Here is a 16,730-nt window from a genome sequence, read left to right as displayed (position 1 = left end):
ATTTATGTGTGGATAGAAAATTCTTGCTGAACTACTTTGTTGCGTTGGAGGGAGAACCTGTATGAATTGAAAGCACGTGTAAATATTTGGAGAACTGATCACTGTGATGCCTTTTTTTCAGGAAAAATAACAGTTTGCCCTTCCTGAGGGATCTGTCCTTGCATCCTGACTTGTGAATCTCTGGAAATGTTGCCACCCATTACAAGCAGAGATTCCTTGTTGTAATGGCAACAGCCTGAGCAGCAGCAGATGCTGCTGTGGCACAGGGGTGCTTGGGGGGACGTTGGGAGGGGCCCTTTCCTGCCACCAAACCGAGGTGCCATCTCATGGTTTTTAAATGCAGCTATTGATGCCTTTAGCATCATCATTCATGTGAAAGCCGCCTGTCAAAAGCACTAAAACTCCCATAAATTTCCTGCAATCCACCAGGATCTTCCTTAGAAAATGCATCTGGGGCTGAGCTGGGCAGCTTATCTGCGGGCAGCTTTGGTTAGGAATTGGCTTGTGGAGCTGGCCTGGCTGCAGGAGGCCGGCGTGTGCTGCTCATCTCCGCCCGGGCAGCGGGGCTGCGGGTGCGCGGGGGCGCTGGGACCCGCTCGGTGCCTGGGGCGGGTTTGTCACAGGGGCGCAGGGACATTGCTGAGCTCGGTGCGCTCGGCTCAGCCCGGCGGGCGGCAGCGCCGGGAGCCGCCCGGTGCCCGCCCGGTGTCCCCGGTGCCGGCAGCGACGCGCGCGGCTCAGGCGCGGGTGCGCAGCGCCCCCTGGCGGCCCCGGTGCGCAGTCCGTCCCCCGCGGTGCCGCACGGTGCAGGCTGAGCTGCCCCCGCCCCGGGCCGGTTCCGCGCAGGGGTTGGCGCCGCCGGCCGAGCCGGTTCGGTTCGGTTCGGGCAGCCGCCGTTCCCGGGCGGGTGCGTGCAGCTCGGCCGCGCTGCGGCTGCCGGGGCTGAACCCGCCTGCGGGACCCTGAGCCGAGCGCAGCGCTGGGGCAGGCGGGGTGGGTTTTGCTGAGGGTATCTGAAATGGAGCAGCGATGTGGCTTTTCTGCTGCAGAATATTTCTTTCCTTCAGTTTTGTGCCGTTTTCTGCCCCGGGAGGGCCCCTGCAGCCCCGGGTGCCGGGCAGGGGGAGGCCGGCAGCGGCAGCAAGGTCACCGCACAGCTGGGATGGGGCTCCTGCCAAGTCCGGCCGGGTCGCGGTGGGAAAGAGATTGGGACCTGATAAAGGGGGACCCGGCCCGGGAGGGGAGGGAGCAGCGGAGCCCTCGGATGCTGTTTTCTGCAGAGCTGCTCTGCCGGTAAAGAGAAAAGCGGAAGGTGGAGAACCAGCCTTAAAAGGATAATCTCCTTAATTGGGCTTCACTGGAGCTCCCTGGAAGTTGTTTATAGAGCCTTAAAAGTGCAGCTGCTGTATTGAGAAACTGAGCTGCTCTTCTGAAATGAAACTGTGTAGTCCAGTCTAGTAACTTGAATTTTAAATCACAGGTGGCTTTCCATGTGCCATCTCCCAAATTGTCCTGGAATTCATGGTGCTAAAGGATGGCTATTCCTTCATTGTCAGTCACGTGAAGAAATCAAACTCCCTGAGTGATGTTTGTAGCCCCACGGGTGTGTTTATGCCCCTGGGGTAAGGATGGTGGTGGGTGCTCCGTGAGCAATCCAGTGCCCTGGAAAGCACTGGAGGTTTCTGTGTAAACAGCTTGATGAACAAAATGGATCTTTCCAGATGTAAAGGTTTTTTTGAAAATAGCGTATACCTTCTTATGGCTTTCTGGCATACTGAACAGTAGCGTTCCTCACGAGGCCCGTTGTTTTCTTTCAGCAATCAGAGAGGATGGCATGCCAGGAGGCAGAAACAAAAGCATTGGACCTGTCCAGGTGAGCATGGCTGCTTCTCCGCGCTTCCCTTCAGCTGTCGCGGCCTTGGCCGTGGCCTTGGCACAAACACACACACACACACAAACACACACACACACACACACACACACACCGGGGTGGTGGGCTCGGGCTGCAGCTTGTCGTGAGGTGGGGGCGAGATCAGTTTGGCGGAGCCTTTCTTGCCCTGCGGAGCCGTTCTCGCCTCCCGTGGGCACAGCAGGGCTTTGGCTCCCTGCAGTGTTAGGAATACGCCTCGTGAACGGGAGGCGTGTAAGTAAAGCTCAGCACTTGCTGGTCCCCAAGGGGACATGGCGCAGTCCCGCGTTACCTGTGTGACACCGCGCTCCGGCCGTCACGGTGCTCTGTCCTTCCTGAGCTGCACAAGGACGTCTGTCCCTCCGCAGCTCCCAGTAAATCTCCCGGGCTGCCGGCTGCAATTCCTTCAGTTGTTGCAAGCGGGGCACCCAGTAAATGTCTCACTGATTGATGGCGCAGCTTGTCTGGAGATGTCTTGTAAAGCGCGAGGTAATTCAGCACAACAGCTTGTACCGCACGCCTGAGAAATGATGGCTGTTTCCAGCTCGCTTCTGGAAAAGCAGTCTTTTAAAAGTTTACTATTTATTTTAATAAAACAGAAAGAACGCTGAAGGCGTTTCTGTGACTCAGTGCCCTGAGGACACTGCTCGCCCCATTCCAAAAGCCGAGGGCAGCCCGGCAGCAGGTCCCTACGCGCTCTGCAGGGATGAGCCGACGCTGAGCAGGGCAGCCGAGCCATGGGCAGCACCAGAGAGCCGGGCTCACGTCAGAGAGACGTGTCTTAGTAACCATAGGACATTTTGTGCTGTTTGCAGCCATCGTATTTATAACAGCATTAGTTAGTGATTCTCAAAGCTTCTCTGAGTCTGTCAAGGAAGTGCGAATGTTTAATTTCTGGGCAGGTAGCAGTTTTTGCTGCCTCCCTGAGCAGCGTGGCTGTAGTAAACCAGCACTTTCGCTGGCTTAACGGGCCCTGGCTCACCTGGGACTTGTTTTGGACCATCGGTGATGCCAAAAGCTCCGTTTCCTGGGGTGAGAATACTCAGCTGTTGCGCTCTTCGGATTCTGTACCTGGGGGAGCCAACCACGTTTTTCTGACCATTTTGCAAGACTGGAATAAACCATCTAGACAGTGTTTAGCCCTTGGAAATGATGTTCAGAGTTCACTGCACTTTCTTGCAGCACATGAACTGGAGGTCTGTCTGGTTTTTGTGCCAGCCTCACTAAGGGTCATGCACAGAATTAAAGACAAAAAGCCCATAAATTGTCATGTTGTGTTATCCCCACTACTGATGCAACTTTTCTCCAGGAGCATACACAGCTCTTTCTTGAAACTTTATACTTCAGTGAACTCCATCTCTTCTCATTTTTTTGGTCCATTTTAGCTTCCTGTGTATTAGTGGCTAATAGTTGTTTTAAGTATTAGGTGCTTGATTACATTTTCCTGACTACATTTATATACGTCACCTGGCCTCTCTCAGTCGCTCTATCAAAGCAGAGCTTAGCCCACCCTCCGTCTGCCTTTTCTTCAGCCGAGGGCTGAGTGATGTTCCCGATGAACCGGCCTCAGTTACTCCCAGGTTTTTCACTGCGTGGCAGTGGCTGATTTACGGCTCATCGCTGTGTGTATTTGACATCGTCTTTTCATGTGTCCTTTCCCGCCTACCGTGTTATCGTCGCTTGAATTGTACTGCAGGCACTGGAGGTCACCGCGATTAGCTGTAAATAGAATTTCTCGTGGATATTGTTAAATCTAAAGGGAAGACGTGAGATCTGCAGGAATGGCAAAGCCTTTCTCCTGCTGCGGGCGGTTCCAGCTCGGGATGTCGCTGCACAGCCGAGGTGTTCACGGACAGAGGTTCTGCCTTGTTTCTGTTCTCAGCTGAAGTAACTGTGGTGGTCCTGTATTTGACAGATATCAGAGGAAGAGATTGAGAGAATTATGTCTGGGCAAGAATTTGAGGGAGAGGCAAACATGTCATGGAGCAACAACGGCGACAGTGACCATAGTTCCCCTGGAAATGGAGTTTCTGAGAGCAACCAGCCTTCGCCCGTTTCCACTCCGTCTTCAAGGTGGGAATGACTCCTGGAAGAATCTTGTATTACAGTGACCTTGGCCATCCTGCCCTGGGTTGGTACTGTGGGTCCGTGTAGGAAAAGCACCCTGCGAGTGCATCTTTATGTGAACCGAGCATCCTGCAGGGCCCTGCAGCTTCGAGTGTTCTAACAAATCAGTCGCTGGCTTGGAAAGCGGTGAACTGCGAGGGGGATGCTCATGAGCAAATGAAAAAGAAGGCAACATTGAGTTCAAATTATATTTAAAATATGTATCTTGTATTAGTATTTTTTTCTGCTGGTGATGGGAACTTGATTACCTCTCACTGCTCATTCTGCATAAGCTCTCTTTCTGCGCTGTGCTCAGATTTTGAAATCAAATGTCCCCATTTAGGTTGCCAGTTGACAGTGTTACATAAAAGTCAGTTGCAGCCTTTGATTGTGAACACGGCAAAAATCTCAGACTTGCATTTCCTCTGCTTTCAGTTGTGTTTTAAGCTGGGAGATATATGTGTTCCATGGCTGTGTAAATACTTAACTCAGAGTCCTGACTTCTGGCCCTCTGAGGAAGCTGGGCTGGAGGTGCTTTGTGCAGTTAGTTCTGACCTCCGTTAAGTGGAACTAGTGCTGAGCCAGGCTCAACGTGAGGTGAGTGTGAGGTGTCTGGTCTGCACGCTCTCAATTATTTCCAGCATAGGGTTTAAATACAAAGACATTTTCCATTCTGTTTGTTCCTTCCTATTTTCATTAACATTTCTGATGGAGCTGAGTGCAACATTTTGATGAATTGGGCGGGATTTTTGGAGTATATTGAAAAGCTTTTCCTTTTCCAGTAGGTCTGTGGAGCTGAACGGATTCGCCGCACTCAGGGATCAGTATATCGGGACGCCGGTGTCCACGCACTATCAGTACCTCCCGCACCTTTTTAGCTATTCTGCGCACTCGGCTCTGATGCCCCCCCAGACGCGCAGCCTGGACCCCCAGTCGCACAGTCTTATCAATCAGCTGGTGTCGGCGGAGGACGTGGAGCCGCTCGGCACGCCGATGCTCATCGAGGACGGGTGAGTGCGTGAGGGGCTGCCCAACCTGCCCGGCCCCTCGCTCCGGCTCTGCAGGTTCTGCCGCAGGGGCTGCTGGTGGCAAGGGGAGGGCTGGGGGTGTTCATGGCCCGATGAGCACGGGGAGCGTGTCCCTGGGAGAAGCTGGTCGGGTGGGTGCCCTCGGGGTGCTCCCCGCGCAGCCCCTGGCCGGGTGGGTGACCTGGGGGGCTCCCCACATAGCCCCTGGCTGGGTGGGTGACCTGGGGGGCTCCCCTTGTAGCCCTTGGTCAGGTGGGTGACCCGGGGGGCTCCCCTCGCAGCTCCCGCTCTCAGGTGACACTGGGCAGCAGCACATCGGGCACTTGAACACGAATTTCCGTGGCGTTTGCCTTGCTTTTCAAGTGCCTCGTCAGATGATGTCATTCAATGTTGTTAATTGTTTTTATGCCTTCGTATTAACTGTGCCTGCAGGTACAAAGTGACTCAGGCAGAGCTGTTTGCGTTGTTGTGTCGTCTGGCGGATGAATTGCTTTTCAGGCAGATTGCTTGGATCAAGAAGCTGCCGTTCTTCTGTGAACTCTCCATCAAGGACTATACCTGCCTGCTCAGCTCCACCTGGCAGGAGCTGATCCTGCTCTCCTCGCTGACTGTGTACAGCAAGCAGATTTTTGGTGACCTCGCAGACGTCACCTCCAAGTACTCTCCCTCTGACGATGAGCTGCACAGGTGAGACGTTAATGGGACCTGGGGACAGAGGAGCCGTCGGGAGGATGGCGGTCGCACGTGCGTTTCTGGCCTGTGACCAACCAACCGCCTTCCTGCGATGGGTCACTTCACCTGCTGCCGCTTTCCTTTTCTGGTTTTAGGAGCTAGTTGTTCCAGGCTTAGAAAGCGCACCATGGTTTAGCCAGTGTTGAATGAAAAGCACGTTCCGCAGGGGCAGGTGCGCGGTGCTGCGGTGCTGTAGCTGGGGCAGGTGCGCGGTGCTGCGGTGCTGTAGCTGGGGCAGGTGCGCGGTGCTGCGGTGCTGTAGCAGCTCCAGCACAGCCCTGCAAACCGCCCTTTCTATGGGGAGAGTAAAACTACCCAACGCTTTGGGTAACCCTGAGATACAGAATAGAAGGTCTTATTTATAAACCTTTGGGGCAGTGGAAAGGTTGTTCGCAAAGCTGGTTGTCTGTGTTATCAAAGTGCTCGTTATTAATTGCTATTTCATTGTTTTGATTACATAAATTTGAAGATGTTGCAACTTAGCTCTTGTTTTTTCCATAGCGCGTGCTATCTGATGCTCTGAGGAGCCTGCCTGTCATTTATCATTTTGGTCAGGGTGTTGTTTTTTGGTTCTGGTGTTTTGTTTTGTAGTCTTGGTGCCTCCTTTTGGTAGCAGACTCACAGTCTCACAATATTACAGCAGAATAGGTAGGATTTACAGAAACTGCTGCCCACGCTCCCTTTTGACATCTGCCTTTGCTGGGCTTGGCCGTGTCATGAGAGTCACTGGGGATCCAAGTGTCCGAGCAGAGGTCTAAAATTGTGCCATGGTCCTCGGCCATCGCGGTGCCTGAGGGTTCCTTGAGGTGCCTTTGTGCATCTGTTCTGACAAGCGGAGGAGCAGGCGCTGGGTGGACCCAGGTGTCTCATTTCCTGGGGCAGGTTCCTCCGCGGCGCCGTTCTGCTCAGCCATTCATCCTGCATCTGGGGCTGCTCCTGCGAGGAGCCGTGAGGGTCATAGAAAACCACAATAACACTTGTTCCTGCATTCAGCCATCCTTTTGTTCCTGCTATCCTGGTCAGAGCCTCAAAAGAGAAGTGTTTGTTTCATTTTGGGTTTGTGATAAATACAAGCGAGAGGTAAGAAAACAAGACAAAGGAGGAATCCTTGCCCTTCAGAAACCGGCAATTCAGAGCTGGTCGCCTCGAAAGTCCTTCAGAGGAGATCTGTGCACATGGAGGAAAACAGGCATTCTTGGGAGCAGAATGTTTCTGTGGTCTCTTCTGATTTTGCTTTTCAAATGTCATTAATTGTCATTAGTAACGTGGGGACAGGCACACCAGCAGAGCCGTTCGCAGGAGCTGCGGGGTTGGGGTCTAGGGTGTCCTGGGCAGCGCGGCCGAGCGGCAGCGGCTGCTCCCGGGATCAGCTCCCCCTGCGCTCCTTCGGGTTCGGGGGTGTCCTCCAAGAACCCCTGTTCCTTTGGAGAGCGCCGGCGTCGATCAGCAGTCACGGCGAGCGGAAGCTCGTTAGGTCTCAGAGCCGGAACGGTGTGGCACTCTGGGGTTAATTTCTGTTCTTATTTTGCGAGATGACGGGAGCACTGCTAACGCTTGGGTGGGTGACGAATGAAGGCACAGGATGAGCTCCCCAGCCCCTGCGCTTTAATCACTTCTAACAACAGGCTCAATGTTCTGTTAGCTAGATCAAATGTTTTCTTTTGTTGTGCTGTTTTTCTGGAGATGAATATGAAATGAATAGATTCCTGACCTCCCCCAGCACTCCTGATAGCGCTTCCCTTCCCCCTCCTCCCGGCTGATCGCGATAACTCCCAGCCAGAAACTTGCCCGGTGTAAACTGCGAGGAAGAGTGTGCGGAGGAGTCAGCCCTCGAGGAGAAATAGGGCTGTGAAAAACAGAACAGCTTTGTTTGAAAGGGGGAGGAAAGTATGCGCAGAAAAGTAAGACAGTTCAACTGCAGGAATGAGAGAAGAGCTCTCCTGGATTTATGAAGTGATGAGTGGCTGGTAAAAATGTGCATGCTCTAAAAACAATTAAACCCAGCAGATGACTGAGTGGTCTTTGTGCTCATTAACTTCTTGAGCTTTGCAATCTTGCACCTGCAAGATTTTTTTATGTCAACTTGAGAGCAAAAAAGCTCGTACAACTTTAGATTAGCCGACAAGGCTTTCATCACTTACAATATTACTTTCTTGAAGAAGTGACCTGCAGTTCAGATAGCTTGTTTCCACTTCTCTGAGGTCGAACTCCACCATGCATTTTACAAATAACTTTGAAGTAAACAAACACACATGCCAAAATAAGGTGTTATTCAGTGAGAAAGGTTCTATTTTTGTTCTATTCAAAGATGGCTTTCTGGCTGTGCTCTTATTCTTCACGCTGCACAATGCCAGAGTGCAGCTGAAGCTTCCCTCAACACTTCTGTTCCACTTCTGAGCAGTTCTGCAATATGCAGTTTCTTTGAAAGCGGGGATGCTGCTGCGCGGTGTGTTCCCGGGGCCCCGACGGGCGCTGCTGCGGCTGCTCCGCGGCTCGCGCGGGACGTCGCTCCCGGAGCAGCCGGCACCGCTCCGGCAGGAGAGCGTCGTCCTGCACCCGCAGTGTCCGCGGGGCGGCCTCCCGGGGGGCTCTGCGGAGCTCCGCGTGCCCTCTCCCGCCCGCCTCTGCCGCCCCTTCCCTCGGGGAGCGCCGGGAAACGTGCAGCTCGTGGCAGCAAACAGAGCAAACCGAGCTGTGCCTGGCGCGGTGCTCCAGGACACGTGCGGGCGGTGGGTCCCGATCCCAGCGGAGGATCCCTCACAGTCACTGGGGCGTTCGGGTTTTTGTTGCTGAAATATCTGTAACAATCAAGTTTATAACTGAGTCATTTTCCTTCTTCCTCTTTACTTTAATGGTGCCAGCAGACTTCAAGCAGTTTTAATGACCTTTTTTTTTTCTATTATTCTCTTCTGAGATGTTAAAATCTCCAAAGTTATTAAAATAAGCTTCTTGCCTTTATTGTACGGACCGCATCCTGTATAGGTTGATGTGTGATCTCTGTCCTGCAGGTTCAGTGAAGAGGGGATGGAGGTGATGGAGCGGTTGATCTACCTCTTTCGCAAGTTTAACCAGTTGAAGGTCAGCAACGAGGAGTACGCGTGTATGAAAGCCATCAACTTCCTCAATCAAGGTGAGGCGACGGAGAGGAGGTGTCAGAGCCACCGGAGAGATTCTCTGAAACAGCCCGAGCAGGTTTTGCTTCCCTGCTGAGCAATGGGGGGCCCGAGACCCCCAGGGGCTGCAGCCAAGACCTCTCTTGGTGCGTTCACCGTCCCGCAGAGGGGACACTTGTGTACCCACATGGAGAGATCTGGAAGGGAATGAATCCCTCTGCTTAGCCAACTTTTATTGCCTTTAAACGCCGACACCAAGGGCAGTCAGGGTGTCATTTTACATGTGTGCCAACGGTACCGACCCGAGTTAGAACAGAGCAGAGAGTCCAGGGAAACCTTCGGCGTAAGGTTTGGCTGAGTGATGACCTACCCACTGCTAATGAACTTCTCATCAGGCAAAAATGTGTCATCTTAGAGTATTATTGCTTTAGGTAACTGTTTAGGCAACTAACTAAATGATACTTTAAAACCAGTGAGAAGATGCCGGTGGTTTTGCAGCAGCCGCAGTGGGCTGTGGTAGTTTGGAATAGATGGGTTTGTCCCCAGTTGTCCCTGTCCCCACTCTGGTTCTTGTCTCTGTCCCCTCTCCTGGAGCCCCTTTCCCCGTCACTGGTTGTGGCCTTGTGGGACATTTCTTGGTCTTGTAAATGCTTACTGGGTGGTGTTCCACTGTAATTTTGGAAATAAATGTCCCCAAAGCCTTTTGTACCGTGAAAGATAGTTGCAGTCTGTACAAATGTGCTGCGGGCTCTGTCCTCCCCCCGTTTCCAGCGGGAGATAGTGCTGACGCGTCAGTCTGTGCCGGGCGAGGATCCGGTTTGCTTCCCTGGGCAGTTTCCTGACACTGGATAATGCACTTCTCGAGCTGTCTCCATTGTTTTCCAAAATGTATTTCTATTAACTTCCTGTCTTCTTTTATTTTTAGTTGAAGTTTGCAATTTTTTATGTGAAATACCTGAGAATTATTTTTAAAAGGCAGCTTTTGGGCAGTAGATGAATGGCTCTTCCGTCAGGTCTCGGAGCGCGGAGCCGGCACGAGGGTGCGCAGCGTCCTTGCAGCGCCGGCGGACCCTCCCGGCCCCATCCTGCTCTGCCCATCACGGCAGTGGGACCTCCCGCCAATTCCACAGCTTGGAAATATCCACTTTCCCTTTGTGTGTGTTGCCTGACATTGGCAAAGCTCAATGTAAAAATAAGAAGTTGACAAAAGCTCATATGACATAATTCATAAATTCATATAAAGCTCATATGACATAATTCATAAGCAGATAGGGAGAAATATGGTGATACCTTGAATTACAGAGTTGAGCACTTTCCTCAGCCAAGACACTACAGCTAAAATGAACACGTTTCTGTCCGAGGAAGCATCACACGGGATCTGCTGTGCAGATTAAACCCTGCGCGCAGCTGCTTTACACCAGGCAGGTGCGATTTGAGGTTGCTGGAGCTGTTATCTCCCTGAGCTCCGCAGACGAGCAGCTCAAGACCTGGCTGCTCTCACCCGGCCTTCCGTGGAGGGGAACCCCGCGCCCAGACGCGCGTGAGGACACGTGGCAGTGCTGGCACACCGCGAGGGAACCGCGGCTTGCTGTTTGCCAGCTGGGTGCTGGGACCCAGCTTAGGGCTTTAGCAATCGGTTTGTCTTTCCTGAAGGAACAGCAGTAAGTGCGAGTCTGCTGCCCTTCCAGGGTGTTCTTGACGTGTCTTCCTTACTCTGATCATGTTCACTTTCAGACATCAGGGGCCTGACCAACGCGTCCCAGCTGGAGCAGCTGAACAAGCGGTACTGGTACGTTTGCCAGGACTTCACAGAGTACAAATACCCACACCAGCCAAACCGATTTCCGGATTTAATGATGTGTTTGCCAGAGATACGATATATTGCAGGTAACTTTTGGAGTTCTTTTCCCACCGGGATCATGTGCAAGTTATGACATTTGCTTTTAAAGGTTCTGCAGTGTAACCATCGGGTTTCAGCTTGTCTGGACCTCTGAAACCCGCAGGTGAATTTTCCAATGCAGTTGTGTCACTAATAAGATCCTCAAGGTCCAGTGTTACTAAAACGTTGTTCCTGAATGTGATGGCAAAGGGAGATACTTGCCCTCTTGTGTCAAGGCTCCTTTTGCTTCATCCTGCTCCGTTGTAACGAACTAGATAATAATCACAGAGAAGCTCTCGTCATTTACTCATAGAGATCAACAAGGGAGTTTGTGGAGAGACGGGATTCAGTCTTTCCCGGTTTCTATAAATACTGCTCCATTGTGGAGAAATCATTTTGATCTGACTTTGGCCATTTATTTTGCTTTTGATTCAGTAAATAATAAATCCTGTTGTGTCCAAATGAATATCAAATGTCTAATGGAGCACTAGGATGATTAACTGTTTCTCTGAGAGGTTCAAGGTAAAACCATCTCCAGCGTTGCCGGCTTAGGTGTCTCTGAAATCTGATTCAGGAGTGGCTGCTAATTCTGGGGTTTGTTTTGCTTCTTTCTTACCAGGAAAGATGGTGAACGTCCCCCTGGAGCAGCTGCCTCTCCTTTTTAAGGCCGTTCTACATTCCTGCAAGACGAGCGTGAGCAAAGAGTGAGGGAGCGGGGCCCGGCCGGCGCGGCGCGGAGCGGGCGGACGGCAGCGCCAGGGCGGGCGGGCGGCCCTGCCACTGTAGCAAGAATCTTTTTTGTTTGTTTTTGTTTTTTTACTCTTTTTCCTATATATTTATTTCACGACAGAGTTGAATGTATGATCTTCAACACAATGCACATGGTTCTGTATGAATGCAGCAGATGCATTCTCCAGCGGTTTACAAATGTGAAGATGTTTAGTGTTACAGTGTTTGTTAGGGTTAGTTCTTTTGTATTTGGGGGCTGGGGACTGAGATGACTAAGACTACCTCAAGGAGAAGATGCTGTTCATGCACTGCTCTTTCCATGATTTGTATCCAGAAGCATTTGTCGTAGAGAGCAAACGGCCTCACCGCATTGACAGAGCTGTTAGGATCCCAGAGGGACGATTTTGGAGAAGTGAGTGTGAGAGAAGTGCCAAGGTTTTTTTCCTTAAATATAATAATAACTTTGGAAGGGCAGGGAGTGGAGAGGGAAGAGGCTGTGCAGCCCGTGGTTTATTCTCGTGGGCAGGCGGCAGCTCCGGCGGTTTCCCTGCCCCAGCGGCATTGCGGTGCGAGGGGGTCACTGTCCTTGTGCCAGTGGGACTGGGGGGGCTGTGCCTCAGCCCCCTGACCAGCTGGCCTCTCGCTGTCACCACACGCCTTTCCATTCCACTGAAATTGCCTTGCTGAGGTTCACAGCAGGCTCCTGATATACACAAAGGTACTCTTGGTGCTAGAGAACAGCAAGTAATTTCTCATCAGTTTCTTAACGTCAGTTTTAGGTTCACAAAAGCAGGAAAACCCTCCTTGGTGAAGAGGCAGGAGTGACCCTTAGTGCGTTCCTCCAAGGTGCTGTCTGAGCACCGAGGAGCTGCTGCGCCGCAGCAATCGCGAGCAGCCCCTTCTGGGGACACCTGACGCATCTGTGGTTGGATGTGACCAGTGTAGCGGGGACTCCAGTGTCCCCCAGCATGGCTTTCTCTGCTGGACTCAGGGAATGTGCATGGTCCTTGGTCATATCCTGCCAGGGCTGTTCTGCTGCTTGGGGAATCCCTGCTTACCATGAAAAGGTGGTGTGACTGCAGTACTTGCTCAGTCCTTCTGTCCTGGGTGTTGGAAGTGTTGGATTTTCCATCTCGCAGCCTCCACACCACAGTGCGGCGCACAGGACTGGTTTAATGACAACTGGTTAGTTGTTTGAGCAGCTCTTCAGTGCCGGTGTTTATCTAGGCTTGGGTGTTCTCATGAGTAACTCACGGCTTCCTGCTCGTGGGGAGGTTGGTGAGATGCTCTCCTTCTCGTCTCCTTCGTGAAGAGTTACCGCTCGCAGGCTCGGTCGCTCTCCTGGGCAGCTGCGTCGCCCTGGCTGAGTTTCCTTCCCCGTGTCCTTAGATATGAATCTGATGTTTATGTAGCAAGAAGGTTCATCAACAAATGTTTGAATGCTGTTTTAATAATAACTGGGGAAACGACTTCTGTTCCCTCAGGGTAGGAGGGAGCGGTTTCTCCCCGTCCCGCTGGCGGCCGTGTGGCGCAGTGAGCACTGCTCAGAGGAGAAACCCCCTCCCCAAGGCGTCTTTCCTTCCCCCGCCGCGGGGGACGTGTGTCCCGGGGCTGCCGCAGCCCCGCGGCGCCATCGCCGCCTCCGCCGGCCCGCTCGGGCCCCTTCCGGCTTGACGGTTTCTCCTTGCTGAACGTCCACCCGCCGCTCGGCGTGGGTTATTTACCAGGGTGTTACGGGTATCCGCTGCTGGGCCCAGCAGCTCAGCTTGATGGAGCTTCTCAATCCAAAGGTGGTTCCGTAAATCTCATTTACTTTCTGACTGTAAAATGAGACAAGCGCGTATTTCTCAGGAAAGCCTTCTGCATACAGCCTATACCTCAAGTGTAAATGGGAAGATTTTAGTGTATCTGTTTGTAAGTTAGAAAGTCTTTCTCAGCTTTGAAGTTTAATTTCCAAATAGCTTGATATGATCTTTTTATTACGGGTTATCTTCTGGCTTGCTGTTTTATACACTCAAGGAATTGTTCAAATTGAATAGGAGTAATTTTATTCTGCAGTTACTGAATTATTATGATCTGTTGATGAATAAGAGTTTGTTTTAATTAGTGTACATAAAAGCGGTCATCTTATTGCCAAATACCCAACAAAACTAATCTATTAGATACTCAGTGTTTATCCAAAATAGACTCCCAAGACTAATGCTGTACCAACAACAACAAAAAACCTAAGTTCATTTATGATGATGAATGGACAAGAACATTCTACTTTCTCTTGTATAAAGCAAATTTTACAAAGGTTGATTGACAGCAGCGTCCGTTAACAACCCATTTGTCTAGGGAGTAGAAGAGCCTTCCTGAGCTGACTGTGAGGAACCAGAGTCCAGCTCACGGGACAGTCGTTCGTAATATCTTCTGCACCAAGTCCTCTAACGACTTGTATTTTTTAAACAGGGTAAAGTGAATGTGTTGCATTGCAAACTCAGGTATTATGAGAAGGTAGGAATGTAGCTAGAGACGTAGAGACGTTAGGTCAGTCACTAGATGTATTTGTGAATTTGGTTTGAAGGACACCCTGGAAAGGTTGGAATTTTTGCTCCATTCTTCACGTTACATTCGGTTTACAGGGACTCATATTTTATTTGTGCTTAATGCTAGTAGGGGGAAGTTCATTATCTTCGGTATCTATCTGCTCTTGCTTATCTGACCTTCTGTCATAGAGGAATCAATCAACAATAATAGTCTTTGGTAGAATTTTCTGCCATGACAAGTCAATTTTTATCCCCGATTTGAAAGATAAATTGGCTGGCTGACCCCCTCCTCTCCTTCATAGCATTTGTGCAGATGTGAAGCTGAAGAGTTGCTTTTAATCCAAACAGAGATTTGGGACATAAATTTGAAGAGCTCGTGCTCGGCGGACGCGGCCGAGGTGGCACCAGCGCAACCGCCAGCAGGAGCTGCTGCCGGCGGGGACCCCAGCGCCCCGACACGAGCCTTGTGGAAGCCACTGGGTTTTCTTACGCTGCCTTTGGGTCAGGCTTTGTCCCGCGAGCGGAGCCTTGTGACTGGTCTGTGTCCGTGTCCTCGGGGTGCTGGGAGGTGCCGGGTACCTGGACATGGGGGCCCTGGTCACGGCGAGGTTGATGCAGCAGGAGCCAACTCTCCGGCTGTTCTGCATGTGCATGAGCTGCTTTCTAATTGTTAATAACGCCAGTGGTGTTGGGCTTTCCCACCTCACGTCTGCTCGCCCGCGCTGCTGAGCAGGGCGCTGCTTGCTCTGCGGCATCGGGCTGCAGCTCTGGAGTTTTCTATAATTCCTAAATGCTGAGCTTTTGCTGTTTCCCGTCACACAAAGACCAAGGGGGACGACACGGCGTTTCAGGGTGGTCAGTGCAAACCGGTCAGTCGATTGCCAGCTGTGGGCAACCAGCGCTGGCGAGAGGCTGCCGCGGTAATGCCCAGTCTCCAGCGCTGTGGTGCTGCCGTGAGCCGGGCCGGCGGGTGAGCCGGGCTCCGGGCGCTCGGTTCGGCAGGGCGGCTCTCGCTGCTGGGTCCGTGTCCCTGTGCCCAGGCTGCCCACGCCACGGCCGGAGCTGCCGCTGGGTGCCGCGTTCTGCCCGTCCCCGCTCTGCTCTTCAGGCTCTGCACAGAACCGCAGCCACCTCGGGTGCGGGGTTTTAAGTCTTGTCCTTCAAACCAACCTTTTTGAAGAGAAAAAACAAACAAAACTTGAATTTCTTTTATCTTTACTACATTTTTAAAAACAAGCAAACAAAAAGATTCTCCTGTGAATGTGCTATTTACCATTGGTTCTTTCTTGGTTTTGATTTGAAGCTATGAAGCTTGGTGTCTGTGAAAATGTTATTTCTGTATTTCTCAGGATAATAAGCGGCAATCATCCCTGCCACATAAAGGGCAGGAGAAAGGGGGAAACTTGGGGAACTAGTTTAAGTATGAAACTAATTTTTAAGTGTAGATGATGTGTAAATGGAGGGTAAAACATAGGCTGTGTCAGTATCAAGCTGTGGTGTTTCTCTGGGTTCACAGTGTGTTGTTTGCAACACACGGAAGCTCAGGGATAAGTATTTAAAAAGTGACCCAGAGAAACCCTTGTTTTGATCTTGCAACAGTTGCTTCTTTCGTGACTTGCTTGGAGGACCCATTGAAAGCTGAATAAAGCCCCCACGTGGAGATTTTGGGGGAAAAGATTTCGATTTGGCTTGTGGGCGGTTTGCCTGCTGAAGGCTGAGTTCTGTTCTGATGGTCACGCATCTTCACTCCCGGCCAGGGCAGCTCTCTGCCCGCGGGCTGACGAGGCTGCAGGGGAGGACACCCACGGGTGGAACTGGTCCAGCTCCAGGTGCCCGGAGCATCTGGACGGTCCCATCCGGCCCGCGCGGCGCGGGCAGCGCCAGCACCGAGCGCGGTCAACGGCTGGCAGGGCTCACAGCGCCTCCCCGCAGCCTCACCCGCCAGCGTCTGCAAACCCGAGTTTCAACCGGCCCTGCAAAAAACTGGTGAGGCCAATCCAGGCCATATCTGCCCCTTGGGAAAAGAAAAGAGCCTCTGTGCAGCTGAGCTCTAACAAGTCTGTGAAAGAAGCAATATGGGTTGGTGGAAGAAATGCCCCCAAGGGCAGAAAGAAACAGAAATTGAAACCAGATGACGATCAACCTTAACAAAGCCTTTTGTGATTTGTTGTTTTCTTTCAATTTATAAAATGTCTTGTAATAGTTGATAACATTATTGACTCAATTTCCATAACAAAACTACCTCGTGTGACATCCTGTTTATCATCTCAAAGGGATTGTGTGAAAAACAAAATGCTGCCAGCGTTTGTTGCACAGGGTGTGATGGCGGGAGTTCAGTTTCCCTTCCCCTGGGCTGAGTGTTGGTTCCTGTTTCCCCCGCAGCATTTCAACCTGCGGGTGATGGTTTTGACTCCACAGCCCAGCTGGATCCCTGGGCGGGCGTTGGGCTGTGCTCGTGCCCAGCACTGCGGTGCCGTGGCGGCGTCACCACGGCCGTCCCAAGCCGCTGTCCGCAGCCCGGGCCCAGCGCTGGTTTGGTGGCTGTTCCCAAGGTGGGTTGGTCCCGGCCGTCGGGTCCTTCAGCTGGTGTTCCAGGTGGTGGTTTCTCCTGGTAAAACACTTCATTTTTCCCACGATCCCTTGTGTAAATCAGGGAAGCAGGATGTTGCGTCGGCATGACACACGGTGAACGTTGGCGCGCTCGGA

General features: G+C 51.9%; 1 protein-coding gene across 2 annotated transcripts in view; it reads left to right on the top strand.

The window, feature by feature from the left end:
• NR6A1 (nuclear receptor subfamily 6 group A member 1) overlaps positions 1-11,955 on the top strand; it is a 62,825-nt gene extending 50,870 nt beyond the window's left edge. The window contains exons 4-10 of one of the 2 annotated variants that reach the window (XM_080355976.1): positions 1,818-1,873; positions 3,825-3,982; positions 4,801-5,025; positions 5,476-5,730; positions 8,784-8,905; positions 10,623-10,775; positions 11,387-11,955. In XM_080355976.1, the coding sequence (XP_080212102.1) occupies positions 1,818-1,873; positions 3,825-3,982; positions 4,801-5,025; positions 5,476-5,730; positions 8,784-8,905; positions 10,623-10,775; positions 11,387-11,475 (1,058 nt within the window). In that variant the 3' untranslated portion in view covers positions 11,476-11,955. Of the gene's footprint in view, positions 1-1,817; positions 1,874-3,824; positions 3,983-4,797; positions 5,026-5,475; positions 5,731-8,783; positions 8,906-10,622; positions 10,776-11,386 lie in introns of both variants that reach the window. The other variant, XM_080355975.1, reaches the window with a different exon arrangement.
• The last annotated feature ends 4,775 nt before the right edge of the window (positions 11,956-16,730 follow it).

This window comes from Nesoenas mayeri, assembly GCF_963082525.1.
Source record: "Nesoenas mayeri genome assembly, chromosome: 18".
NCBI classification, from domain to species: domain Eukaryota; kingdom Metazoa; phylum Chordata; class Aves; order Columbiformes; family Columbidae; genus Nesoenas; species Nesoenas mayeri.
This window is presented reverse-complemented; position numbering and strand designations above follow the sequence as displayed.